Source organism: Copidosoma floridanum, unplaced genomic scaffold (assembly GCF_036245765.1).
Source record: "Copidosoma floridanum isolate Cflo_tuat_1 unplaced genomic scaffold, Cflo_Japanese_pri ptg000012l, whole genome shotgun sequence".
Taxonomy (NCBI): domain Eukaryota; kingdom Metazoa; phylum Arthropoda; class Insecta; order Hymenoptera; family Encyrtidae; genus Copidosoma; species Copidosoma floridanum.
In genome coordinates, this window is record NW_028321889.1 from 8,065,673 (window position 1) to 8,092,295 (window position 26,623).

At 43.1% G+C, this 26,623-nt stretch overlaps 5 protein-coding genes and 1 non-coding gene across 9 annotated transcripts; 3 read left to right on the top strand and 3 right to left on the bottom strand.

Moving 5' to 3' along the window:
• Positions 1–183: 183 nt before the first annotated feature.
• On the bottom strand, positions 184–7,167 carry LOC106642463 (uncharacterized). The gene is made up of 5 exons (XM_014357239.2): positions 6,978–7,167; positions 6,736–6,861; positions 2,694–2,932; positions 479–615; positions 184–400 (listed from the first exon to the last, which is right to left on the bottom strand). Exons 1-5 carry the CDS (start codon positions 7,165–7,167, stop codon positions 184–186), a joined length of 909 nt encoding a protein of 302 aa, XP_014212725.2.
• Positions 914–986, top strand: TRNAM-CAU (transfer RNA methionine (anticodon CAU)). The gene has a single exon. It is a non-coding gene; the product is annotated as a tRNA-Met (tRNA).
• A 1,384-nt stretch (positions 7,168–8,551) lies between the features above and the next one.
• Positions 8,552–11,846, bottom strand: LOC106642492 (UBX domain-containing protein 4). 3 transcript variants are annotated; one of them, XM_089590417.1, is made up of 7 exons: positions 11,513–11,846; positions 11,200–11,334; positions 10,694–10,947; positions 10,262–10,537; positions 9,802–10,122; positions 9,127–9,356; positions 8,552–9,042 (listed from the first exon to the last, which is right to left on the bottom strand). In XM_089590417.1, exons 1-7 carry the CDS (start codon positions 11,592–11,594, stop codon positions 8,922–8,924), a joined length of 1,419 nt encoding a protein of 472 aa, XP_089446543.1. In that variant the 5' UTR covers positions 11,595–11,846; the 3' UTR covers positions 8,552–8,921. The 3 variants fall into 3 exon arrangements, with proteins under 3 accessions (XP_089446543.1, XP_089446542.1, XP_014212775.2); XM_089590416.1 differs by having other exon boundaries at positions 8,552–9,025; positions 9,116–9,356; positions 10,619–10,947; XM_014357289.2 differs by having other exon boundaries at positions 9,802–10,128; positions 10,619–10,947; positions 11,513–11,844.
• A 622-nt stretch (positions 11,847–12,468) lies between these two features.
• LOC106642493 (mitochondrial ribosomal protein L10) lies at positions 12,469–18,828 on the top strand. 2 transcript variants are annotated; one of them, XM_014357292.2, is made up of 3 exons: positions 12,469–12,637; positions 17,832–18,359; positions 18,474–18,828. In XM_014357292.2, exons 1-3 carry the CDS (start codon positions 12,616–12,618, stop codon positions 18,698–18,700), a joined length of 777 nt encoding a protein of 258 aa, XP_014212778.2. In that variant the 5' UTR covers positions 12,469–12,615; the 3' UTR covers positions 18,701–18,828. The 2 variants fall into 2 exon arrangements, with proteins under 2 accessions (XP_014212778.2, XP_014212776.2); XM_014357290.2 differs by lacking the exon at positions 12,469–12,637 and adding an exon at positions 17,195–17,741.
• Positions 13,706–17,187, top strand: LOC106642491 (partitioning defective 3 homolog). Its single transcript, XM_089590415.1, has one exon. It carries the CDS (start codon positions 14,294–14,296, stop codon positions 17,096–17,098), a length of 2,805 nt encoding a protein of 934 aa, XP_089446541.1. The 5' UTR covers positions 13,706–14,293; the 3' UTR covers positions 17,099–17,187.
• LOC106642489 (uncharacterized) lies at positions 18,718–25,155 on the bottom strand. The gene is made up of 9 exons (XM_089590503.1): positions 22,376–25,155; positions 22,047–22,294; positions 21,789–21,969; positions 20,812–21,077; positions 20,240–20,412; positions 19,885–19,996; positions 19,547–19,729; positions 19,209–19,451; positions 18,718–19,126 (listed from the first exon to the last, which is right to left on the bottom strand). Exons 1-9 carry the CDS (start codon positions 24,726–24,728, stop codon positions 19,046–19,048), a joined length of 3,840 nt encoding a protein of 1,279 aa, XP_089446629.1. The 5' UTR covers positions 24,729–25,155; the 3' UTR covers positions 18,718–19,045.
• Between the last annotated feature and the right edge of the window lie 1,468 nt (positions 25,156–26,623).

The following is a 26,623-nucleotide window of genomic DNA, read 5'->3' on the forward strand; positions in this document are numbered from 1 at the left end:
CAAATATGTAGTCCCATACACAATTTTCATTAGAAAAATATCACAGCTTACAAAATTTATCAAACTTTCAAAAAATATTTAATTTTTCAACTTTCTTAACAGTTTTTTTGTAAATAACACTGAATATTCTCACGTTAACATTCATTGATGGTAAAAAACATAAAATAATCAATTTAAAAAAAATTAAGAGTTCTGATGCCTGTAGTCTAATCTTTGATTAAGATTGTAATTTGTGTGACTAGATGATATGTTTTGAAAAACAGAGTGATGCTGTCCACTTGATGGAATATTGCTTGGTAAGGGTTGTATTACCGGTAGAGTCGGTGAAATAGTCAGTGGCGAAAAATGTGCCGGTAATAGAGATGTTCCTGGCTGAGAGTGTCCAGGATAGTTGAAAAACCTGGATCAATAAAAGCATGGCAGACATGTATTCGAAACACATTTTTAAAGGAATTTTAATATCGATAACAAAAATTACCACAATCTGTCCCCAACAAATATCGGCCTGGGAGCATGAATCCCTAGATTAGAGTAATATTGCTGGGCCAAAAGTTCCACGTCGTTTGTGTATTTTCTTTTCCACTTTGTTCTCCTGTTTTGAAACCATATTTTTATCTGCAATATATAACACAGAGAGTCAACGTTATGCAACAACTTTGCAGCTGAATTACTTGCGAATAAACAATATTGTGAGTAATAAATTACACGGGAATAGTGAAAAAATTTAAAGAAGTTAAAAAATTATAGATATTAAAAAAAAAAAAAATACACGTAACGATAAGTCAATAACAGTTGAACTAAAGTACTTGACAAACAAACAAAAATTTTAACAAAAAGTTGCCTTTTAAATCGATTATTTTTCTCAAACTTTGGTAGTAGGTTCATAAGTGTCATCAGATGCCCGGCAATCATGGCCTCGGTAGCGCAGATGGCAGCGCGTAAGTCTCATAATCTTAAGGTCGTGAGTTCGATCCTCACCCGGGGCAAGTATTTTTGCACTTATGCTAATCAACCGATGGTTGTTTGAATTCAACATATTAATTTTTTTTTCACTTGATATTGTTAACATAAACGAATTATCGGTGGAAATTGTTTTTTTAGTCACACAATTGAACGCACAAAGCATGACAAACCATAGAACTCTATCAGCGCGTATGTTTTTTTTTTTTTTTTTTTTGTAAAGTTAAAATTGGAAACAAAAAGGCGACCCCCGGTAATTACCGAAGCGAAGAAGAGTAGGCACGTGTATGCATATATACATCGTCGAGGTGAAGAGTCGACTAGCGCTAATAGAGATCTCAGCGAGTGTCTTTCGGAAGCGTCAAACGCTTGAAAATCGCACTTGCCGTCTCGCGTTTTTGCGCGTCGTCGTCGCGCCGAAAAACGAAAGAAAGAAAAAAAAAAAACCCAAAGTTGATGGGTCTCGCGGGGTGAAAAAGCCCAACTCCGGTCTCGCAGTTCTCCGCAAATGGACGGGGCGCAATATATCCTAATTAAAAAATCGACGCCTCTTTGGTCCGTCGCCTCCGGGCTCTTTCCCATGGGTATAATAAGGTACACACGCGGACGCGCGGCTCGTTAAGTCGGAGAAATATCGTGACATTTATGCCCCCGCGCCTCCACCGCCCATTCGTTCCTACTCTCTCTGATCTATATACACTGACGCGTCACCTTCCTTGACAAAAGCCCACGTCGGCTCCTCTCGAGTTTAAGTAGCTCCGACAATCGTCCAAACCCCCCCCCCGCGCTTATTACGCCCCCTCCCCCCTTTTCCACTCCCGTGCACTACTTGCAACTAATTTCAACTATGCAGGGTTAAAATGCTTACGCCGGTACGCACATAATATACGCCGGTTCTCACGGAACTCCCGCAGTTTCCAGGTAGAGGCACTTTTTTTTGTTTCCCCCGACGCCAACAGATGCAACTGATTAATGCAACGAATGATGGCGCATCGGTTATTTATACGCGCATTTTTCTCTGTATTCCAGAGCTATACGTGTATACGGAAGAGGGGGGGGGAGATGATTTGTCGCCAAGTTTCCAGCCCCGCCTCCGCGCGATCGTATATTATGTACGCGCTATCAAGTGATGCGCGTGTACCTGAAAGAGGAGGAATCGACGGCACGCTTCTCTATAATATACAGGCGAGAAGCGGGGGGGTGTGAGAGTTTCGAGGTGCTAATTGGTCTTACGATCAAGTCGCGACTGTATGATATGCTCGCGCGCTTCCATGGCGCCGCTGTTCCGTGGCGCCTAGTCTCCCACCGCACGTGTTCGCGAGGGGGACCCATAATTCAACTTGGGAGGAGGCGACCAATTTTTTTTTTTTTTTTTTTTTTTCACCCCCTTCGTTCCGAAAACTCGAGAGCGGAGGCGTCCCCTCAAACCCGCAGTACTGTTATAAATTTCTTCAGGTGGCGTGGGTATATTACAACTCTGCGGGGGAAGGGAGGGTCTCGGGCGCTTTTTTTTTTTTTACCCTCGGGCCGTATTAGCGCGGCGCTGAATGAGCTTTTTAATTCGCATGCATCATTTTAGCAGCTTTTTCTCTCCTCCCCCCCTTTCGTTTCTATACTACACCCTCTTTCGGTGGGACACTTTCGAGGAAGACTGATTGTAATATAAAAACGCGTGACCAACGAGGGATGTATTCGATCGAGTGTAGGAATACTTAAAAGAGAAAATACTATACCTGAGTCTCGGTGAGCTTGAGGGCCTTGCTGAGCTGCAGCCTCTTGGCGACGCTGAGGTACTTGTTCCTCTCGAACTCCGCCTCGAGGGACTTGATTTGCGCGGCGGTGAAGGCGGTACGCGGCCGTTTCTTCCTCTCGTCGTCGCTGGCCGCGCTGGAGCCCCGTTCCGGCAGCTCCCGGTCGCTCAGCTCCAGCGCCGAGGTCGAGTTGGCCCCGTAACTCACGCTCGTGCACGCCTCTGCGGACCACCATACGGGTGAAATGAAAAAAAACAATTGCATTCGTTGGTGCAGGCACGAAAATGATCGGGTATAACAGCCATTGTTGCAACTAAAGCGCAGAGAAAGAGACAAACGATGGGGTGGCACGCTCAACCACGGAATAGAGCGGCCCGATTAGCCCGAAGAATTTCCAGCCTCATCAATCTCCCCATACGCGGTTAAAGGATGTATGTATACACTGAGCGCGAGGGTTCTTTATAATATGTACTCTCGATATGGTTTGTCGTGTACGCCTGTAGGTATATATATATGTATAGGTACCGATGGCGCGGGTAGGCGTGTCAGCCGCCGCGAGCCAACCTCGCCGAGCTTTAAAGCTCTCGGTATCGTCCTCTAATTATCTGGCCATTCGTCATCTCCGACTCTCGGTTCGGAGAGGGAAGAAAGAGCCGGGGGCTCTCTAACGAAGACACGGCCAATTTCTCGTATTTCGCGCTGCCGCCGAGCAAAGCCGCGTGTGATTGCTTCATCGACTCTGGGGTGGGGGGTGGGGGGATATTACTCGTAATCATCGTTTTTTGGTGGCCGCTCGAGCTCAACGTGCCGGTGTATAGGTGATACATAAATATACACAGGGCACACGCGTTGGAATTGAGCGGACGCGAAAGCTACATCCTGCTCTGGTCTTATATTATAAACCGCTGCGCGGCTGTACTTTGACAAATACACGCGCTGCTGGATTTTATGGAAAGTGAGGGGTGCGTCCTCCCTCGAAAATTGAAAATTAAGTATCGCTTACTCGCCAGCTGACTGTGTTTTTTTTTTTTTTTTTTTTTTTTTTTTACGAAAAAACTCGTTCGAAACGTATACATATATATATTGAAGAATCGAGTGGAGGGAATAAGGGAGAAACGAGAGCTGTCGCTCGGCTTATACATGTACTTACTTTTTTCACCTCTGCTAATGAGCGATTTTCTTTTTTAAAGCATCCGAGAAAAATAGATCGTGTAGGGTTGTATAGCTATATTTTTGTGTCTATTTTTTCCGCCAGTTGCGATGTATCTTGTTTTTTACAAAAAGTAAAAGAGAAAAAAGAAATTTTTTTTTTTTTCAACCCAAGTATATTATGTACCAATCGCTGCGACTCCAAAAAAAGTCATCACTCGCTGCTCTCCCTTTATTTATGATATTAAAAACAATGCGACTCGTGCAAAAAATACCTCCGAGAAACTATTCGCGTCGGAGAGAAGATCTCGAGATCTGCTTTTTCTCCCCGTGCCGAATTTGCCATTCAAAAACTTATTTTTGCATAACGAACAAAGAAGAAATATCTTTTCCAGTGGTAAATTTTGGGATGCCTCAAAAAATAAGCTTTCGAAAGCTCATTCGACCACTGCTCCATACACAATGGGTGTGCACGAGAAAACGGACGAATATAGCACCGGCTCTGTAACAAACACCGGCAACGAGGAAACGCGTATTTATCACACAAAAAAGGCATACGGACGGGGTAAAAAAAAAGAGGAGAAAAAAAAAGGGCGAGAAGCGCAAGGAGTTTCCCTCGGCAGCTCGTTTGTCGTCGAATTTCCATCGACTCTCGCCTGATGGACGAGCTTCGGGCCGTTAGTGGATCGGTAAAAGCTTGAAGCAAAAAAAAAAAAAAAAAAATGAACAACCAAACCTCCACTCTGCAGTATACGTATATACATACCTACAGAGAAGTGTAGCTAGTGTGGTAGGCAATAACGAAGGGAACAAGAGAAGTCGGACGTTCAGGAATAGAAGCCGTAAGTATATATATATACCTATAGTGGCACAACACGCACACGCACGCCTGGTAGTTTACCTAATTGCCGGGTGCTATATACCTATCCTACGCCCTGCTGAACTTGTCTCCTAATTATTCGGTGATTAATGGATTGGGGGGGGGGCTCTCTCGCGCGCGCGGATTGCACTGCCCCTAATTTTCCATTCGCCTCCTCGCGTGTATCTATGCGATGTATACACACATACTTACCTTGTGTGTTTGCGTTGCTTTTGCGGCCGAGTTACAAGCGCTACACACATGTGCCGTAGATATTATTATTATTATCGTGTATACAATATACGTTTAGGTTTTTTGTACGTTGTATAAGTGTACATGTACCTTATAGACATCAGAAGCTATTGCTCCCTACCCTATAGACTCGAAGGACACGTGTTGGTATGTGCAATGTGTTTTATTTTGTTCACAGGTTCCTCTTCACTGTACACACACGATACGGTGTATGATCTAATAATACAGTCCACGCGACATGATGTAAAAAAAAAGGGTAAAATTATCCAATTTATACACTCGATTTTCATGTACCAAATTCTATGGATGGCTCACACAGAACTATTGCGCATTAGCACTACAAAATAAGGTTTTTTTATTATTTTTTCTACCCGTCGAGGGTTGAAAAACGATTTGTTTTGAATCGAATGTGCAAAGTATAGGTATAATATATAAATGACTTTCCATTAGTTTGGCGGTTGAAGGATGAAGACTCGGTGCAATTGATCCGGTTATAGAAAACTCGCCCTGCACCTACCCCGGACTAATGATTTTCTCGAGCAAAAGCGAAAGCACCAGACAAGCGATACGGTCATACAGCAGGCCGATTTATCAAGTGATTTTTCTTAGTGAAGGGGAGTAGGTATACCGCCAGCTAGCTAACTCTCCATAGGTACGCGTACACCGGGGGCGCAACAATAAATCGAAAAGCAATTAAGCGGACAGTATGGGACGTGCGCGCGGCGCAGTCTTGGGGTGTACGCGAGATTTACGCGACGCGTTGACGGCTTTGTAACGGCCGAAGAACGTGTCTTGGTCCCGGGCGCTGCAAAATTGCGCGCACGAGGCAAGGGAATCGCGAATTTATCGCCGGCGAGGAGAGAGCACACACCCTCCCCATGTCCATATAACGTATACACCGGGACTGTCACTGGGAAAAAAGAGAAAGAGGGAAAATTAGTCGACGGCTTTTTCCCGCAAACAAGGGAATCCTGTTTTACGCGCGTATGCGTGTTATTTTTGTATACACCCCCCTCTTAATTCTTATTGCAATTTACGGGTGTACAGCGACGCGCGCCCGTGTTCGGTCTTGATTGAGTGTCTCATCCTATAATAAGTATACCTTATACACGCGCGATTTTCCCCGTGCACTAATTGGCGAGAGGGCAAAGGCAATTTGGCGAACGTCAAGTTATTTCACGCGTTCCGATGGACGCGAATGATGATCGCTTTGGCGGAGACCACTAAATTTGTTTGTACAGTTCTTAGGGCGCAATAGGAAAAAACGTGCATATATAGGTACAGGTGTATAAATATATGTATATATAGTTGAGATTGTTGAGAATGTCATGGCAGAGATTTTGTTGTCTCTTGGTTTCATGCAAATGCGAGTTTGATGGGGTCCCGGCACCGGAACTAAAGAGGGAAACACATAGACAAACAGTAGAGGTGTAGGGTATAATATACAAGTATAGTTGCCAAGACATCAGATAAATAGCGCGCATAGACGGGGGGGGGGGAAGGAGCTTTCGCGCTGGTGATGGGCCCCGCTCGCGACACTGAGTGGGCGTGGGCCACTCGCAGGAAGTCATGGATCAAAATCACGCAGCCGTGTACCGAGACCCCAGCTTTGCTCTCTATCTCTACCTTTCCGCATCCCGGGTACATTTATACTTATAAGCATACAGTAATAAACACTCGGACGGAGCCATCGTCGCGGCAAGCTCGATTTTATAGATTTCGATGTGCTTGCGGGGATTTTTAATATTGTTAGGTGCAATATACCGTCGATGATCTCCGGCTCCGACGAGGTGGAACCCACTCTTTCGATATCTTGAAACTCCATATCCTCCGAGGCGAGCATCGAAGAGTCGGGGTGGACGGACAATCCGGATGCCTCCCGCTCTTCTACTGTAACCCGGGGAATCAGCGGAAAATTGAAAAAAAAAAAAAAAACAATGTAATTGTCCCCAACGAGAGTAGATGATACTTGTCAAAAGGCCACGTAAGTATATACATATATGTACCATCCAAAGAGTGCGCGGGATAGTCGCAAGCGTTGCGATACGAGCTCTGCCGGTCGAGATCGGCTGCACCCTTGGTCGCGGGTGCCAGCAACCTTTCTATACTGAAGGAAGTGGATGAGCCCCTGGTGTACACCTCCACGGGATGGGCCGAACCCTTCTCCTGGGCTCCGCTGTCCCTTTCCTCGGCCATCCTCGCCCTCCAACGAAGCACTGGGCACTATACGACTGTCGAGAGAGCGATGAGCCGACAAAAACAACAACAATCACTGTCCTTCGTCTGGGAGATATCCTGTCACCCAGAGATATCGGCCTGTTAATCTCGGGATTAGCAGCTTTCGACTAACGAATTCTCGGGCCCGTCGCGCGCGACGCTTCTTTCCCTGCGAGCTTTGTTGTTTTTTTTTGTTTTGCTTGTTTTTATCTTTTTGCTCTCCCTTACGGGCAGCAGCTCAAAAAGCTCTCGAGGCGGGGCCACGTGCGAGGGGGCCCCCGTCCGTCCAATCGACCAAGATTTTGGGCGGTACTTGGCAGAGCACCACGTGCACTCGCTCACACATGTATATACAATATGGGACTCTGCTTGTTATACTCTCTCTCCCTCTAAACGCTCTGTAACGAGCCTGCCATAAATTCACGTCCGCGGCCGAGAGAACCGCCTGTCCGATTAATGACCGTTTATTTGGATGAGCATGTGTATATGTATATATGCTGTTGCAAGCTCCCTCTATTACACGCTGGAAAAACACCCCCACGTATAAAATTATCATATATAAGTAGGTGTATTTGCCTATACTTGCACTTCATTGATTGGGATATGCATGAAAGTTGCCAAGGTGGGCTCCCCCCGTGCGTATCGGTAAATCGTGCCAATTTTAATATCTCGATCCTTTGTTTAGTCTTCGTCGAAGGTACATTTTTCAACCTCCATTACGCGGACAGGTGTACGAGAGAGCGACCGGTTTTCGTCTTCTCTTTTGTAATTTTAGACAACATTACCTTTTTTTTTTTGCCTTCCATTTTAATCTCTTCCTAATAGCCAATTACGGGGACAATGCGACGAGTCGGGTCCACCTCCTGCTGTCCATCAGTGTCGCAAGTCGCAAGACTTTGGATGAAAAAAAAAAAAAGAGGAAAATACATTGTTAATTACCAAAGATTTACGGTTTGAAGTGCCGCCAAGAGCTATTAATTGTCCTGTGATTTATTGGGCCTCGGGAAATGCCTCGTGTGCATAATTGGAGCAGAGAAGATGAAACGCGCGATGAAGAGTGCCTTATTGATCTGGACTCGGTTCGCCGAATTCTTGAGGGGCGCCCCTTTGTCAAACATCGTATTTATACATATATGAGTGTATGCTGCGTGCGCCAAGTGACTCGCCTCGGAGTTTTAAGAAAGTGATAATTAAGAACTGGCTGCCGCGAGTGCGAGGGCAGGGCTTTCAAGTCGACGCGTCAATGTTTCGTAAACGATGAGCTCAAGGGGTGAAGCTTTTTTTTCTCCTTCGGGGACAGAATTTTTTTTTTTTTTTTTTTTTTTTCTTATTTTACCGAGAAAAAAGATTTTTTATTAACGTGTACTTTGATAAATTATTGTTTATTTTTGCATGAATGAAGAATAAATTTACATGTTATTCACAAACTGCGTGCATCCATCCCTCATGTAACCGACTGTCGCATCGTATCGTATCACGATCGTCAAATACCCAATTTTTTCTTTTTTCCATGATTATTCAAGTTAAGATAGTTAGTAAAGAATCATTCAAACTTTTTCTGAAAATTTTGCAAGTTACAGTTTGTTTTCAGAAATACAATTTGTCCAGTCCAACGCTTCAAAATCAACATCGTTATTTGTGTTACTCACGAATAACGTAAATTGTATTTTTATCGTAAAAAAATCATTGTACTATTTTTTTTTTTTTTGTTTAACATAAATTAATTAGTAAAATTACATCTGTTGCGTTGAGTTACCATTCCATGTGTTATTTTCGTCATTATCATTGTCATCAGCGCGTAGAGAATGTATATTGCCACGAGCCCTAATCTTTGCTCCTTGATTATTCAACCTTCTGAAAAATTATAGACAATTTCATCGTTAGATTAATGTCATCTTTCTAAACTCAACTTTTTATCAATTATTACTTGATACGAACCTCACTCCAAAATCAGGCAATCGTCCAAACGAAGCACCAGTACTGTCAGAGTTTGCCGAATTTCCTGCATTTCTGTTTTCGTTGTTAGAAGAATCACCCGCACTAGGTCTACCAGTAAAATATCCCATAACGTAATTGTATATGCTCATTACTGGAGCGAGAAGTGTCCAAAAGAAATGAGAAAATATGCCGGAACCGTCGGAAGATTTTATGACGGACGTGGGAATATTCTGAAATAATTTTTATTTCTTGCTAAAATGTCCGTCATTTTTTCAGATGAAGTTGCTTTTGTCTTTTCAATTTAGAGACAAGCAAAGTAAATGCACTAATTTTCGTGTTTATAGAAAATTTGGAAAAGTTGAAAATTTGATTTTCAGTCTATATTTGTGAATATTCTGGGATTCCATTATAAATTACTGCAAACCTTAAATCTTTGCTGCTCGTGAGATATTTTAAGCAATTTTAAAATTCTCAAATGTAATAAAGACCATTGGTTTATAGCAATTAATTAAATCGTTAAAATTTTTTACCAATCGTTACTTTATTAGATTAACAAAAATGACAGATGTTTAACAAAAGCAGCTTTTTTGTTTTAATGAAAACGCAATGTATCGTATGTATGAAAAAAAAAAAGAAATTAAAGTATGTTATTATAAATATAAAAATTTAGCTTACAGATTTGACGGGTAAAATTAATATAACTGATGAAGGAGCTAAATTTAGTTCTAATAGAGTCTTGTTGTCATCAGCGGCAGTAAAGTCCTTCCGCGGGAAAAACGCCGACATGGAGAACTGACGAAATGGTAATTGGGCATTTTGTAAGACGTACGATCTTAAACTTTCTAATGTGCTCGTTGAATCGAATGTTCCAAGGATAGGACTTCCATTTGGTAATTTGAATTGAATTCTGGTTTTGGACATATCTACAGACGCAGCTTGCGCTTTGGCTTTGGCCTTAGCTTCCTCTTGGATTTTTTTTTGTTCTAACTGATCATTCTTTTCCTAAGAGAAAAAATTGGTTCATCAGTTTAACTTTGACGTTTATTTTTACATATTCTTATTGAACAGGAGCAGTTATGCGTTCCTTATAAACATTTAATGAAATAACATAATTAAAAAAAAATTTTTTTCTCACCTGCAAGTGCTTTTCATGCTTCCTCTTGCGCTCCAATTTATCCTCAGCAATTTGTTTCAGTATTTTTTCTCTAGCAGCTTGTTCAGCTGCTTTCTCTCGAAGTCTTTCTTGCTGAGCATCTTTAATATCCTTATCTTGCTGCTGTTGGCGCAGTTTTTGGAGATCTCTGCCTACTTTACGCCTTTCAATTTCCCTTTCTCTTTCTTTTTTTTCCTCCTCTTCTTGCTTTTTTTTCTTTTGAACTTCAATCAACTCTCTGGCTCTTTTCAGTTTCTCCTACAACAACACACATAATTATTTCTCATTGCATTAGATCAATCCAATTAAAAAAATAAATTGAAAACATGATTCTCTCACCTCTTGTGAAATTTCGAATGCCGCTTTATCTTCTGCAGATTGGGCTGCAGATGACTCTACATTACCACTTGATGCACCATCGTTGTTTGTATTATTTGTTTCAGAACTTGTTTTACTTTCTGTTTCACTAGTTTGATTTTCAGAGGAATGTGCCTTTTGTTCAGCTTCTATTAAATTTGTAGAAGTATTGCTGGAATTCGGATTGGCCTTTGCCAAGATAGAATCAATTTTAGTTTTCAAGTCTACTGGAGGTAGAGAATTACCAATGATTTCTAAAGGTGTGCCATTATCTCCAATGAAAAATATTGATGGAACAGGAACAAATTGATCTGTAAACATATTTTTTCCAATAACTACTTTGTCCACATTCAAAGTTGACAGTTGTTACGACAAAAAAATGTATTATATGAATTAAGATTACTCTTTGGCACATCTAAGAAGCAATGTATAATGAAAAACATGTATCAACATTTTTGTAAACATTGAATGTCGCTGCTGAACCTTAACTTCAAGTAGAAATAGAAAGGTCTAACGGGCATTTGTTCTGGGTATACAATACAAAATATGATCAAGATACTTACAAATCTGAGCAAAGAACGTGTAATTCTCTGAATCACTTTGTAGCTTGACGGCAACAAACTTTTCAGATTCCAAACACGACGATACTTCTGGGGAGTTCAAAGACCTAGAAACTTCTTGTGAGGCATCATCTTTGCCTGTAAAAAAACAAAAGCATTAAAAAACTAGGAGCTCGATCGCCATTCCAAAATGAGTCTCGGGTACCGTTTAATGAAATTGCGGTACTTTTAGTACTTAATTGGTTGGCTAAATTTTGCATGTCACGAGACAAAGGAACTTAACCTAAAGAAATTTGTAAAACAACATTAAACAAACCTTCGATAAAAACCACAAAGACGGCCTTCTTAGCTTTTGCCGAAGCTATAGCTTCTGGAATGGTGCCCTCAAACCACTTCATCTCTTCTCACAGATTTCACGAAATTTAACACTTTGTACAGAGTTTTTCAGGCTTTTTCAGGAACAAAATATGACGTAATACGTGAGCTTCGTTGTAAACGCACTTCTAATTTCGTGGTGATGAGGTGGTAAAAAGTAAAGTAATCAAATCGGCTGACTCGATATCATGCTTGTACTTATTCTTCGATTCCTCTCCTCCCTCTACTTAAAGTTTCCGTCATTCCGTCCTGTCGCTTTTCTCTCCAACGCTTTTCACTAACACCTCCCTACCCCCATCCCCCTATGGCAGTCCCACGTTCCAGTGTCCCACTGCATTCAAAAGTGTGCCAAATTTGAAATTCAGTAACCAGCTGAAAAAAATTCAGTAAATGAGACGTGTTGTGCAGGGCCTAATGAAACCATTTAATTAATAGATTTCTTATTAATTAAATGTGAATGGGTAATATGGGTAAAGAATACAAAAATAATCTCAAGCTTCTATGTTTTCATGATTTTTTCTTTTTTAACCCCGCCATTTGTAGGAGCCAGTCATCGATTAGGGAAATTTTCCGCTCATAAAAATTGTTAATATTCTTTGGGATTTTCATCTACTTAAACGCATGTCTGTGCTAGTTTTGATAATTTTACGTACGTGAATATGTCAATGAGAAATTTTGATAAGCTTTTATTTTTGGTGCTATAGTATTTACTGTATATTGTATGTGTGAGGATATTAAAAACATCTAAACGTTCATGCAATTTCTTTCAAACAAAAATGATCGGAAAAAGCTATATTAATTTGATGATGGCTGATTGGAAATAGGGTACTTAGTACTACTTAGTATGGGTAGGTGGACTGTTGGACCTTGGTGGAAAAGTGGACTGCATAAAATCTAACCAGTCGTCGTCGAGCCTTGAAGTAAACACGAATAATAAGCTGTCGGCTTGCCCATACGTGTGCAGTGTAAAGATATCTTGAGTATTTGAGTAACAATTTGACATTTATCCAATTCAACGAGTTCATCAGAAAAATATCTGCAACCATGTCTCAGCTTTTCAACAAAGGTGAGTCAATCATTTTATTTTGAATTTCTAAACATTGTTTGTAAGGCTGTCTATGAAAATTCAAGAAATTATTGTAAACCTTTTGCATAGACTCATTTTGTCATTCTTCAAGAAATAATGAGTCAACTTTAAGACACATAAACAATTAAATTAATAGAATAGGTAAACCATTGTATGGAGTATATTTTTTTGGTTGTGCGTTGTGTAAGGAATTCTTCATGAAAGCTGTCTATTTACTAGTGTCATTCTAACCTAAGATTTATAGTTTTCCTACAAAAAAAATGTTAAACCCATCACAAGAGATATTTTTAACTAATTATGGCCAGTAGTGCTATCTTCTTTCACAAACTCAACTTTTATAAGTACTTAAAATTGGTAAAGAATTTAACAGCGTGATGTTATTAACAATGTTCCACTATATGTCATGCTACTCATGCTCATACTCTTGAGATAATCTTTAATTTCTATTGTAGATTTAAAAAAAATGTATACTCTTTAAAATAAAAAAACAAATAAAAAAACAATGAAAACCTTTAAAGAATCTTAGTTGGCAGTATGTTCATATTTTTTTTATTTTATTGAAATTAGCAATGTTTTTTTTAAAACCATATATATATATCCATTTAGATAATGTGTGTACTGTTGCTGCGATGGAAAGTTACAAAGAAAAAGAAATGTTAATTTTAGTACAGTATTATTACTATAACTTTGTTAGGTCACATAAAAAAAAAAGTATTTTGCTTAATTCATTCAAAACTGCCACCGTCAAGTCCGTTGATCCACGTAAAGAGGTGTGTTCTCGTTGTTGGTTGACAAGTGCAGTGAGTAGGTATATTTCAGTGGAAATCGGCGATTATACCTGTACTGTACCTGTTAGTCACTGCTGCTGATTAATCATTTTATTTACTTAAAAAATGTATAAAATAATGGAAATCAAGTTTATATGTTTAACATAATTTTCTGTGAGGGCAAGTAATACAAAAAAAAAAAAAAAAAAAAACAAGTAATTAATTAGCAAGTGGGACGACACGGTGAACATTTCTATGAACTTTCTAATGTACGTAACACACCTTCTTATTCGGTGTAATCGGTGTGTATTTCTCGGCGGAGAGGGAGGAGCAGCTGCAGCTCGTTGTAATGGCGTAGTATAGTGCCTTGTGTATATTTTCTATAATCTCACTGGTTTTCCGTACGTTTTTTTAGTGTACTTATTTTTTTTCAAGTATTTACTCGTGCTCCGTCAGACGTCTAGCTATTAAATTCGCTTTCTTGTGATGTCGAGGGGCTACAGGGAGTCAGATTTGTCAAGTTTATCAACGAAAATAGTCACGAGTGGTGCAGTGGTGCGCGTCACTGATTCACTCTCTTTCTGTCTCTTTTTTTGTAAAAAGTGGGAGTGAACAGAACGGCCAAAACGTGATGCAGATATGCACCTGCCACAGATAGAAATTTCAATGGACTGATCACATTCCGTCGAAACTTACTCGTTAGCTCTGCTCCAATAACACTTAAGCTGTCTATATGTGCGCATATGTGTGTGTAAATTGTATTCTGCTTGCGCATAACCTTATACTACGTGCCCCAATTTCGGAGTCCACAGTCTGTGATTTATCTTTTTTACATTCTTAAATCTTGTGATGCTCATGATAAGCAAACATGAAGGTAACAGTGTGTTTTGATAATAACGTTAGAGTGGTTGTGCCTTGCGGAGATGGCAGTCTCCTTGTCAGAGATCTTATGCACGAAGCCATTCTTCGCTACAGGAAGGCTACTGGCAAAAACGATAGCAGCCTCTCCATCAGTAGCTTATCCTCATTGACCGGGGGAGGAATACTCGATCCGGACGACAGACTGTGCGACGTTGCGGATGACAGGGAGCAAATAGTCGCACAATTCGCTGGCTCGGATGTTATTCACATAGGCGGCGATGGGGCCAGCTCTGTGGGTACCAATAGTCCTGACTATTTTCACACAGAAAGCAAGGAGCACCGGATTTACGCCAGCAAGTCCACTGGTAACATCAAAAGGGAGAGCACCAAGAGACTGTCGATGCACGTCCTCTCTTCTAGGGAGCCATGTCTGACAACGTACTCGGCACTTTCTCTTCCCCGCGAGTCCAGGCGCAAGGAGCCACTCGGCCAAGATGCCAAAGCTCTGTACGAAATACCAAGTTTTAAACTAGACCCAGCGGACAAAAGTGAAATTCATGAGATTATTATTAAAAATGAAGCAGGACCTCTTGGTCTGCATGTCATGCCTTGTTACGACATTAAAGGAAACGACCAAGGCCTAAGAGTAGAAGGAATAGAGCCCAACGGGAGGATTGCTAAGGATGGCCAAATAGACTTACACGATACTATTATTAAGATTAATGGACATAGTTTGCTGAGAATACCATTTTCTAAAGTACAAGAAATCTTTAGGTCCTGTATGAACGAGCCGTGTTTGCGAATAACAGTATTGAAGTACAAGAGACCACAAGAGAAAAATATACAAAAAGTCGTAGGAACCTCCAACAGCCCAGAAAAATCTGTGGATCATGATGACAGTATAAAACGATTGCAGTGTGCTAATTACCATGTACTGCAGACAGCTAATACTCGTAAAATTGGAAAAATGATAGAAATAGAATTGACCAAGGGAAACAATGGACTGGGTTTCAGTGTTACTACCAGAGACAACCCTGCTGGAGGCCACTGTCCGATCTATATCAAAAATATACTTCCCAAAGGTGCTGCTGTAGAAGATGGAAAATTAAAGCCAGGAGATCGCTTGCTCGAGGTAAACAATTTAGAAATGACTGGCAAAAGCCAGTCGGAGGTGGTTGAACTACTGAGGAGTATACCACCTGGAGGAAAAGTAAAGTTGGTCGTTTCGCGGCAAGAGGAAGTTTGTTCAAATCCATCTGACGCGCAAATCGGAGTTCCCATTGTCACTCCGGATTCTTCAAAAAAGTGGAAATCTCTGCAGGAATCTTCAGCAAAGAAAAAAGAGGATTCACCAGACATTTATGACAAGTGTGATTATAAATCTGTGCAGGTAACAAACAATGTAGTTTCTTCGCCAAAAAAAAATAAGATGCATCTTACTTTAGACATTCCAGTTCATGATTCCGAGAAAGCTGGTTTGGGTGTGAGTGTTAAAGGCAAAACCAGTACAACCGACGATAATTCTAACATAGACTTAGGTATTTTTATTAAGAGCGTGTTACATGGTGGTGCGGCGTCGAGAGATGGCAGGCTAAGAATGAACGATCAATTACTCAAGGTGAATGGTGTTTCGTTACTCGGTTTATCAAATTCCGATGCCATGGAGACACTCAGAAGAGCCATGCTTAACACCAACAGCTCCATCACTGGAGTAATTACTCTTGAGATAGCAAGAAGAGTTTCCTCGTATGAAAACTCGTGCGAAAAGAATTACAATGACAAAATGTCACCTTTGACGTGCAAAATTGATTCTATGATAAACAGTGCCTATGGAGTGAATACAATTAATAAGCAAAACGATGGATACGTTAAGGAAAATAATAATTTGAACTCCCAAGTGGATGTATTGGATAAGGGTTTGCTGTCGGCATCAGCTTCACCATGGAATCCCGTGATAGACAGGCTCACGGAACAGTACAACAAAAATAGCTTGAGGAACGAGAGCTATTGCCTTGCAACGAATAAAACGTGGATCGACCCAATCAGTATTTCAACTAAACTTAGTATTGGCCAACGAGATGATAACTTAGGATCAGTATTACTAGAGGACTCCAACGAAAATTCTCAAAGTTCAACCGTGGATGGTAAAAAAGTTGCCGACGACAAGGACAGTCAGTATTCGGGCGATCCAACTTACGACAGCCAACTGTCTCTAGAGGAGTACAGTTCAACTAATAAATTTTCCAGGGATGCTCTCGGAAGGCAGAGCATGTCCGAAAAAAGGCATGCAGCTTTAGACGCCAAAAACACAGATACTTACAAGAGAAACAAGAAACTCCGCGAGGGTCGGGAAGTCAACAACAAATCGGACGAGCAAAAGAAATCTAGCAAAAAGGATGGCAAATCTGCTGGCGATAGCTTTGGCACGACAAACAGTAGCAAGTCGTCGATCGGAGAGAGCTCGAAACATTCCCAGCCGGAGTACCTGTACACCATTCCAGGATGCAACGATAAGCTGATATCGCCGCGCAAGCACTGGCTTGTGGACGACGTCCACAGCGTCGAGGTGTCAAACAGCAGCAAAAGCAACAACAAGGAAGTTCAGGGCTTTTCAAACAGCCGAGGAGACGTCAAGCAGGCATCCCTGAACTCGGCCCTGGACGATCGTTACAAGAGGTCGAGGAAGAAGACCGGCATTAGGTCGATGCTTCGATTGGGCAAGAATCGCAAGTCGCTGAACTTTGGCGATAACATTGAAAACAGACACGAGACCAGTAATTACTGTAGCGGGACAATTAACTACATAGCATAATGGACTAACTTTTCCAATTGTTTTGTCCATGGAGTTCAGCCAGAAATTTTTAACCCACGACGATAGTGCATCCAAGTTAATTTTGTTCGTTTTTTTTTTTTTTTTCTTTTTAATTTTTTAAATATTAGTATAACTTGATCACATTATTTTAATTCATAACACGTAAGAAATCGATTTGTGCACTATCAGATTGTAAGATTTTGTAAAAAAAATGCTCCAATGTGCCTTACATCTCGAGAACAGGACTAAATCTATATAGAACTAATGAATTTTTGTAAATATTATTTTGTACTTCAATTCAAATTATTATTACTATTATCATTATTATTATTATTATTATTATTATTATTATTATTATTATTATTATTATTATTATTATTATTATTATTATTATTATTATTACACATGTATACAATGTATGTACGGCTAGGCGATAATCCGTGTATTTTATTTTTGTGGATATTTTGCACCGAGACTAAAAAAAGATTCGCGCAGTTCCAAAAAGTATATTAATCGATGCAAAGTGTAAATTTTACAACAAAAATTGTAAATTAAAAAACCAAATGTAAATTTTATACGAGTATATTATTGACGCGTAATAAGAGCCCTATGATAGATCGGAATAATTTTTTAATTACCTTAGGTGAGAAATTTTCTGACAGTCTTACATTTTTAATAAAAATATACTCAACACCTTTCCAATTAACTTTTCTTCTTTTATTTTGTGTTACAGCTATTCAACCTATTCGAACATTAGTTTTCACTCAACAAAAGCGATTTCGAGCAAAAATTAACATACAAAAACCAAAAAAGTCACATCCAGCAAGACTAGCAGTAGAAATATTTACAAAACCGTTCATTTCAAACCCAGCTTCGAATTTACCATTGTGGGAAAGATGCAACAACATCCGTAGACAAGAGAGACAGAAAATCCAAATTGTTAATCCATATGAAAATATCCTAGCAAAAGAATGTATGAATTGGTTTAATAGTTCAAATATGACGGCCATCTTCCATGTCAACTCGATCACAGAGCACGATAAATTCGACGTTGCCGTGGCGTTAAAAAAAGAAAATATGTACTTGAAACACTATCAAAAGAAAATATTGAAAATAGCGTTTCCGGGTACAAATTACGAGGTACTGATGAATTTAATTCAAGACACGATATCCGAATCGACGTATTTTGTCTTCAGTCCAGAAATTAAAACAGAAAAGTTACACAAAATCACGAAGAAGGCGCCGCAATTTTTGTTATTAGGTAAATAAAAAGTCCATATTCGTAATCTACTATTTGGTGGGTGATTATGATGTTAAAATCACCTTTTACTTGTACTTAAAAACACTCAATAACGTGGATACTGTAATTTTTCAGCTGGAATACTTCATGGAAAACTGTTGAGTCGCGATGCACTTTTGAAATACGGCCAATTGGATCTCACGACTGCACAAGCTGGTCTTGTCCAAGTTTTGCGCGCCGCTTCCGGAGGAAATCTAAATCGTCAGCTGACGCATCACCAGTCTACTTTGGTTACCCGGTTAAAACAGATAGGTACAATAGAGGAAGGAGAAAAAGACAAGCCCTGTGATGCGAAGGAATAATTAACGGTGCCTATACGTTTTTTCAAACCATATTTGATAATTTATTGCGCGTTGTATAGGTTTACACAAGAGCTTTACGTAAACTGCAAAACTAGATTCCTTTGTATAAGAATATAAATAAGAGTATTGATTTTAATTTTAATTCAGCTCTCCAGTCATTACACTACATTAGTTCTCACTCGATTATCCTTGCACAACCTTATGCGCAGCTTCCCAACCCACATCGTTTCACACACCAAAGACTTCCCGCTTGACTTTTGTATTTTTCAATATCCGAGTCGTTACGCATTGTTTTCTCTATTAGATAAATCACGTTTTATCTAAAGGAAATCGATTTAAGACTATTCAGTGGCAGTAATTGCATCGTGGGTGACATTTAACGCCGTTCTCTCCGCACCGACAGCCTCCCGAGGTATCACCTTTACCCTGAAATATAAATTTTAAATGTTGAGCGATTTTTGTTCATTTTGGCACGCGTATTGGAAAAAGAAAGAAGAAAAAAACTCACTCCGGGTCCCCAGCGTGGTCCCCTGGTGACCCAGCAGATTTCAGTTTTACACATCGAACAGCGAAGCCAGTCGCAACCCCATTTCTTCATCAACACCACTGCACAAGTAGGACAAGGCAGGGCTTCACCCCGCTCGACCATCTCGTCCAACATTGCCGCTGTTCTCTTGGACTCGACGTCGCCTTCTTTCGAGTTTTTCAACTCTTCTTGGTACTGCCGACAATTTTTACCCATATGAATGGCCTTTGCATCAAAGAGAAAGAGAGAGAGAGAGAAAAAAACAATCATTAGCGATTCAAATGAGCATTAGGTAGTGCAAGATTTTTTTGTCGCGTCACCTGGCAGGTGAGACAGTTGTTAACTTTGCAAACAGGACAGAGGAAGTTGTTGACATTGTCGTCGTAAATGCACCAGCCCGGGCAGTCCGGGGTCTTGCAGTGGAAAGCGTTGTTCCCGGCATTGTTCTCCGCCTGAGCTATGGACTTGGCAAGGTGCTGCTGGTACACTTCCGCCGACACAAGCTGCCCGTGCAAACAAGAGTACATACATGAGTTTTCTTGTCTTTGTTCTTTTTTTTTTTTTTTTTTTTTTTTTTCTTTCTTCCCCTCAGGCCTCGTTATCGCGGCCAGCCGGCAAAGATAAGCACCCCGGCGGTGCTTCTTGGGCTTTCACTTACCGCTTTGATTTCGCGCTCCTGCAGCGTCGACTCGCACGTGTAGTCCGCGTCTCTGTACGGACACTTGACCTCGGCCTCCTCGCAGTAGCGCACGACGTTGGCAATACACATCCTAGAGAAAAAAAAAAAAATATATGCACGAACAATTTTACTGTCCATAATCGAGATGATTTAGGTACATATGAAACAAAATGTATTTTCTAGAACGTTGGTAATTGAAAAAAAAGTGCTGAGTAACGATGTGGTGATGAAAATATATTATATTTACGCGAGGATAATCAACAAGTTCTAAAAATATTGAAATTTGCCAGATTTTAAAAACGCGGGCTCATTAAAAATAGAAACAGCGGCGCACCTGCAAAACGAGTGTAGACAGTCGCGCAGAATGACTCCCTCGGCCGGTGCGAAAATCATGAAACATACCGGACACTCGATGGGCTCGCTGTTGGATATCACGTCGCAATTTTCCAGTGACATCAACTCCTCGTATCGCTTCAATTTTTCTCCATCTGGCATTACATTTTTCTCCTGCGGAGATTTAAAAAAATCAACATATTTTAATTAAAAATCTATTTTTGTGAGTATGCCCCGGTGACGTGTCGAAATCTCGAAAAAATGCCCCCTCGTACTAAAAACGATCAATCATGTCTGTCAGTCGCGCATAATTATATATACTTATTAATTTACTCTTCAACATCCACCGCTACTTTGGAACTAATAATATTTAAATTGTGGGAAAATACCATCATGCGGGTAAATTTATTATTTTGTTGAAAATAGCAAACGATCATTAGCGCGTATGAAATTCGTAAGTGCGAAGCGGAAATTTTACGTACAAGTGCATTCAACGGTTTAAAAAAAGAAGAAAAATCCTACGTAGATCCGGTTTAATTATTTTTTCCCCGATTCGTATAATACACTTGATTATACCTCGCTAGCTCGCGGTAGTGGCTCCTCAGTCCCGGTAGGTACTGGTGCAGCTGGAAGCTCGGGCTCCACGGGCGCGTGTTCAATTTTCTCTTCTATCTCGTGAATTTGCTCGTCATTCTTTTCATTTATTACTCGCCCTGCCTCCTCCTCCCCCGCCACCTCCACAATCTCCACCTCGTCCCCCGTCGCCTCCAGGGCTACTCCATCCCTTGGCTGCGGTGGTGGCTGCTTATCCGTTTTAATCGCTCCTCTATCCTTCAAATCTAAAAGTCATTTATGCTCGAGGCTATTTTTTTTTTTTTTTTTTTTTTTTTTCATTCCCATCGATGGGGGAATTTGTCTTTTTTAACGAGAGTGTTTTCAACGCCTTAATTATTAAATTTTTTTTTTTTTTTTTTAGTTTCTAAATGGGTTCTTAGTGAATTTTCTTTATTACATTAAATGGTATTCAACCCGGTCCACATTATCACATTTTCCCCCCACAAGAAAGAAAAGTAGGCCAAACTGATTACTCAAAATTATCAATCGGATGAACTTTATTTTTTAATAGCATATCGTACGCGTGATATTTCTGATGTTTGTACATTAGTAGGTATAACTATTCGGCATAGCGATAAGAATTGATATTAACTGACGACTCATCGAATTTTTTATCGTGATTTAAGATATCAAATTCGATGTAAGGAATGTCTTACCAAATGAATGATTAAAAATTCACACAATCTCGGTACGTAATATTATAAATAAACGTTCGAAGTATTGTACGTGTAAAAGAACTGTTTTATTATCTGTATGGCATTAAGTAGTTTTTTTTTTGTAAGTGTACCCGACTAGAAAAGTGGTTGGGCCATTGTCATCGTCTGCATATTGTCACACTGTATTATGAACCCAGAAAAAATGTGTAGACCATCGCCTCGTTTAATCCATCAAGCGAGTCGAGAGAGAGAGTTACCATACAGTATGGATATACCAACCTGGTGGCGCCACGAGGTACAGAAAGACAGGTGATCCCTCAAGAGCTTGCAACTCCTCGAGGGTCGATTCGTCATTGTCAGCCAAATTTTTACCGATTATCCAGCGCTGAACGTTAGCCGGAATTTCAAACTCTATGTGAATTTTGGCCTTGAGCTGCGCGACCGTCATTTCAACCGGCAGCTAATTTCAACAATCAAACCCGCACTTAATCAAGGGGAAGGTTCAAAACGAAAAGTTTAACGAAGCATGTCTCTCACCCGCAGAGGTATTGGGCCCTGGTGTGCCTGCTTGTCCTCGATGTACATGTTGAGATTGAGTTTGTCCCTGACGGCGCGCGATCGCTGCCTCACGACCGAGCACTGTATCTTCAGCTGAGCCAACTCCTTGGCCAAACTGGCCGCCTGCTGGTGGTGGCCCGACGCGATCGCCGACTCGAGCTTCCTCAGCAATCGGTTCACGGCCAACGTGTTTGTGCACCGCTTCTCCGTCTCCTCGAGTCCACCCCCTTATGCAAAAACAACGATCAATCGTATACATCACATGCGCTACATATTAATTTTACCGCACGGCTGTACCCTCCATTCACCTTCTCCATCGCGATCCTCCTCGTTGTCGTTTTTCCAAGGCCGCGAGCCTGCATTACCTGGATTGGCGGTGGCTTCTTTATTATCCGCTCCTCGTAAATCAATCTTCACCGCCCTCGGACGCCCTCGCTCTATCACTTTACCACCAGCTGCGGTGTCGCGAGCCCGCGGCGCGGCAACTTGGGCATTAGCGTAGAGCGATTGCTCCATCACATTAGCGTAAGTGTTCTCCCCCCTTGGCGGCCCGAGTTCGACGTACTCGCCCCGGTGGGTAGCCGTGGATCTGCCATCGACGACTCGGCGCACGTTCCCGCTCGTCTGCACCCCGGACGACACCTTGGTCGAACTGTGGGGCCTCGGGGTAAACATGGGCGACACTTCCGACTTGTCCGTTGTTTCGGGTCTCTTTGCCAGCGAGTGCCTCATCTCCTTCAGCATTTCCTTGAGCTCCGTCGTCGTCCTGTCGTCAACCCCGCTCACTCGCTTGGTCCCACCCTTGACCACCGGGCTCCGGGCTCTTTTGGCCGCTACCTCCTTCTCAACGCTCACCAGAATGTCTATGACCTTGGCCACCTGGCTCGTTATCGAGCCACCCTTGACTGGCTCCGGCACCTTCTTCTCGGCCGAGTCCTTTGCCTTGAGCTGCCTGTCCACCTCCCCAAAGATCCTCGTCACTTCTTTGCCCAGTTCCTCCTTCTCCGCGACCGTACCACCTCGTACGGTTGCTTCACATGCCTGGTCGTCCATCCTTGGCCTACCGTCTAGTTCCCGTTTCAGCCGAGCGATGCCCGAGGCCACGTCGTCCAGCTCGGCAGCCAGGGTCTTGGCCAGCTCGACGTTACTGTCGTCGGCAACTTGCCGCGGCGCGATAGTTTCCGCGAATACGGCCGCCGACTCCCTCCTCGGGAAGAGGGACTTCTCGGGAGGATGGTCGGATCTCTTGGCGCTACCGGGCTTGAAGAGGCTCGCGTTCGCCCCGACGACCCTCGTGGTGATGTTGCTGCCCAGGGCGTTGAACCTCGATATGAGGGCCCGGGCGCTGCGCCGGGGCGAGCCGTTGTCCTGCATCATCGACGCGTTGACGATCTCCTGGACGATGTCCTCGTTGGCGCCCATCCGGCGCTCAAAGTCCGCGTCCATCTTGGCCACCTGGAGGATCATGGAGGCGCGGTTGCGGGCCTGCTCCTCCCGGACGATCGCCGCCGCCTCCCGGTCGAGCTCGCTTATGTTCATCAGGATGGACACGCCGGACTTGCGCTTGTTCTTGCCGTTGGCCTCGTCGTGCCGGTGGAAGAACCCCAGCCGCTTGTCGAGGGACCGCTGGGGACTGGACGCGCGGGCTGCCCTCCGGCTGGGCGAGTGCTCGTTCCGCTTGTACCAGGGCCGGGGCATGGCCACGCCGAGGGGCTTCGCCACACCCACCGTCTCGGGCGTCCCGGTCTCGTCGTCCCTCCTCTTCGGGAGCAGGAGGCCCCTGCGCAGCACGAGCGTGTCGTTGCTTATGGTTTGCCGATCGACGCGGAGGTCCATGCCCGTGGAGGCCTCCGAGGACAGGGTGCTCGACGGGGTCTCGCGACCGGGTGGCCGAGGCGCCGGTCTGCGCTTGCGTTGTCTGACCCTTACACCTGGCTCTGGTGACGGTGCACGGGCCGCGGGGGGAGGCTCCGGGGCGCGTCGCTTGCCCCTCACGTGTACCCTAGCCCGTCCGGCTTGGCCCGGTGTCTCGAGGACGAGGGTCACGCTGCGGTCTTGGGGCCCCCCGCGCTCGAGTATGCTGTCGTACGAGACGAACGAGCTCGGGAGGAGGGAGTAGCGCGTCTCGATGTCGAGCCTCGAGGCCCGGGAGAAGGCACTGGGCAGGGTGCTCGTGTTGGGGCCCGCCCGTGTCTTCTTCTCGACGAGCTTGGCGGCTCCTGGGGCGAAGGGCCCGACAGCCTTGGACTGGCTCAGCAGGAGGGCGTCCCGGTGTTGGTGGGTCGCGCCGCTGTAAAAGGCGAAGCTGCGGACCGTCGTCGTGCTGTAGAAACTGTCGGTAGAGGACGAGGAGCTGGTGGAGGATGAGCGCCGGCCGACCCGCCTGAACAGGTAGCGCCGCTTGCGTTGGCTACCGCTGGTGCTGCTGTCGGCCGAGTCCGGCCGCCTGCCGAACCACCTGAACAGGGAGAACAGGGATACGCCGGCCGGGCGGCCAACGTCCCGCTGCCGGTGGCGCCGGTCGAGTTGCTGTTGTTGTTGTGGCTCCAAAGCCCCGTTGGTTTTGTTGTTGTTGCGGTGGGGCTTGTTGCTCCGCGATCCATCGAACGACTGCAGCTCGTGGGTCGTCGACGTCTGACCTCCCGTGTGCCGCTCCACCATTTCGCTCGGGCTTACTCACGCACATGCTTACAACTATACCAACACGCCTGGCCCGCCCCTAATGTGCACTTTGTTATTCTCATCACACGCCCGTATGTACCTTGCACACATATATACACACGCGGCGCCGTTCGTTCCTTATATTTATAGAATATATTCTCCGCCCCAGCTATATACACTCGGGGCTGACTGAGTGAGTTTGACTGTTTTTCCTCCTATATACTTTGATGCTTGGCGTGCCGTTTTCCTTTCTTTCTTGACAAAGTTTGGCTTCCGCGGAGTGGCGCACGACTCGCGATACTATACATACACTTGGACACTTGGTAACTGCTGGGCGTCAATTCACCCGCACTGTTCTTCTCGCACCTATCACTACGCGCGTATGTATATCCATGTACTATTGTCACTACCGGGGGATGAAAACGCGGGGGAGAGCTGAGTGGGGAGGGGGGTAACCTGAGCTTCCGCTCGACTTTTACATGTTGACGTGGACGGCTTAGCAAATAAACTAAACCGAATTTTCACGAGAACGGCTTTCCTCGGAGTTGTGGCCAAAGCTGCCAGCTCTGGGTGTCCACTCGCGTGCGCATCACCAGGTTTTATTAATAGCCTGCACCTCCCCGCCCCGGGCCTCTTCTCTCTCGATCTCTTCTTTGGTTATTTTCAAATCTACATTTGCGTGCCTGCAACATAATGTGTGTGTGTGTGTGCGTGCGACAACTAGATCGGGTTCTTTGGGATTGGGGGGGAAAAAAAAATTTTGGGATCAAGAGATCCATTACGTTAGATGTACCCTATATGGTACAGTTGTGTAAACAAAATTGTCACCGAAATTACAAGTTTCTCTTTTTCAAGGGATCACGTATACATTTGTAAGGGTATATACTTTTAAACTCATATATTTTTCATCCTAATGAAGCGCATCGTGTACTTTTAATTACATCCAAGGGAGGGGCAGGGGTCTGTGCAATATTTTTTACTCGCAAGTGTGTATATATATATATATGTGTGTACATCCAAGGTTTAGTTTTAATGAATAGCTCTCAACAACTCGCCCCCTCGTCGAAAACATACACGGATGAAGCACCGCACAATGCGTATAAGATATGCGTTTTTGCAGAAAAGCAAATCGCGGGTACATGTTTAATTAAAGCGCGCGTGGCTCATCGCATGAAAACGTACTCGAAAAAAACAAAAAAAAAAAAAAAAAAAAAAAAAAAAAAAAAAAAAAAAAAACAAAAACAAAACCCAAATGGACTAAGAGCGAGCTTGTATATTATACGCTTGGTTTTCTGTTTTTACGGGGAAAAAGAAAAGAGAGAAAGAGAGCACACTCAGTTTCTATTCACAAGCAGCACTAAGCATCTGTATATACATAAGACGTAGTGTATAGAGCTGGTAGAGCAGCAACGGCGTGCCGTGGAGTTTGAGTCACTTTGGCTAAAAATATACGCGAACGCGAAATAAATGAGCGAGGCATCGGGAACGCGATGGTAAGCCGAGAGAGAAAGAACCTCGGCTGGGATATAATTTAAAGCTCCGATGGAAAGTGTCGCTTTTCGTTTACAGAATGGGCTGTGCCATTTTTCCAGTCTCCTCGTGAAGGGCAACCCACCACTCCTGTTCATCTTGAGCGTTTGTATACAATAATTTGATAGCGTTGCATCGATCACTTACCGATGGGTATAAATACTTGCCGACAAAAGTATAAATTCTCCGAGCCCGGCGATCCGTCCTCCTTAAGTTTGTCGGGGACGATTTTTCAGCTTCCCCTTAAAAACGTGAGCGCGCATACACGTACCACGTGGGGAGGAGTGTGCGTTATATTATACGACCCGATCCGGATGAGTCAACGAACGTCTTCCCGCTCGCGCGCGACTCGAATTCGAATCGCG

Bases quoted from the DNA above. Each gene is read 5' to 3' on its own strand.
- LOC106642463 (XM_014357239.2), bottom strand. From the start codon at position 7,167: ATGGCCGAGGAAAGGGACAGCGGAGCCCAGGAGAAGGGTTCGGCCCAT. The intron at 6,862-6,977 runs GTACATATATGT...CCCGGGTTACAG, and splicing joins TCCCGCGCACTCTTTGGATG to TAGAAGAGCGGGAGGCATCC. The intron at 616-2,693 runs GTATAGTATTTT...TATATATTGCAG, and splicing joins TCAAGCTCACCGAGACTCAG to ATAAAAATATGGTTTCAAAA.
- LOC106642492 (XM_014357289.2), bottom strand. From the start codon at position 11,594: ATGAAGTGGTTTGAGGGCACCATTCCAGAAGCTATAGCTTCGGCAAAA. The intron at 11,335-11,512 runs GTTTGTTTAATG...GTTTTTTTACAG, and splicing joins CTTTGTGGTTTTTATCGAAG to GCAAAGATGATGCCTCACAA. The intron at 9,357-9,801 runs GTAAGCTAAATT...AAATTATTTCAG, and splicing joins TAATTTTACCCGTCAAATCT to AATATTCCCACGTCCGTCAT.
- LOC106642491 (XM_089590415.1), top strand. From the start codon at position 14,294: ATGAAGGTAACAGTGTGTTTTGATAATAACGTTAGAGTGGTTGTGCCT.
- LOC106642493 (XM_014357290.2), top strand. From the start codon at position 17,708: ATGATAGATCGGAATAATTTTTTAATTACCTTAG. The intron at 17,742-17,831 runs GTGAGAAATTTT...TTTGTGTTACAG, and splicing joins TAATTTTTTAATTACCTTAG to CTATTCAACCTATTCGAACA. The intron at 18,360-18,473 runs GTAAATAAAAAG...GTAATTTTTCAG, and splicing joins GCCGCAATTTTTGTTATTAG to CTGGAATACTTCATGGAAAA.
- LOC106642489 (XM_089590503.1), bottom strand. From the start codon at position 24,728: ATGGTGGAGCGGCACACGGGAGGTCAGACGTCGACGACCCACGAGCTG. The intron at 22,295-22,375 runs GTGAATGGAGGG...TTTTTGCATAAG, and splicing joins GGAGGATCGCGATGGAGAAG to GGGGTGGACTCGAGGAGACG. The intron at 19,452-19,546 runs GTGACGCGACAA...TTTGATGCAAAG, and splicing joins ACAACTGTCTCACCTGCCAG to GCCATTCATATGGGTAAAAA.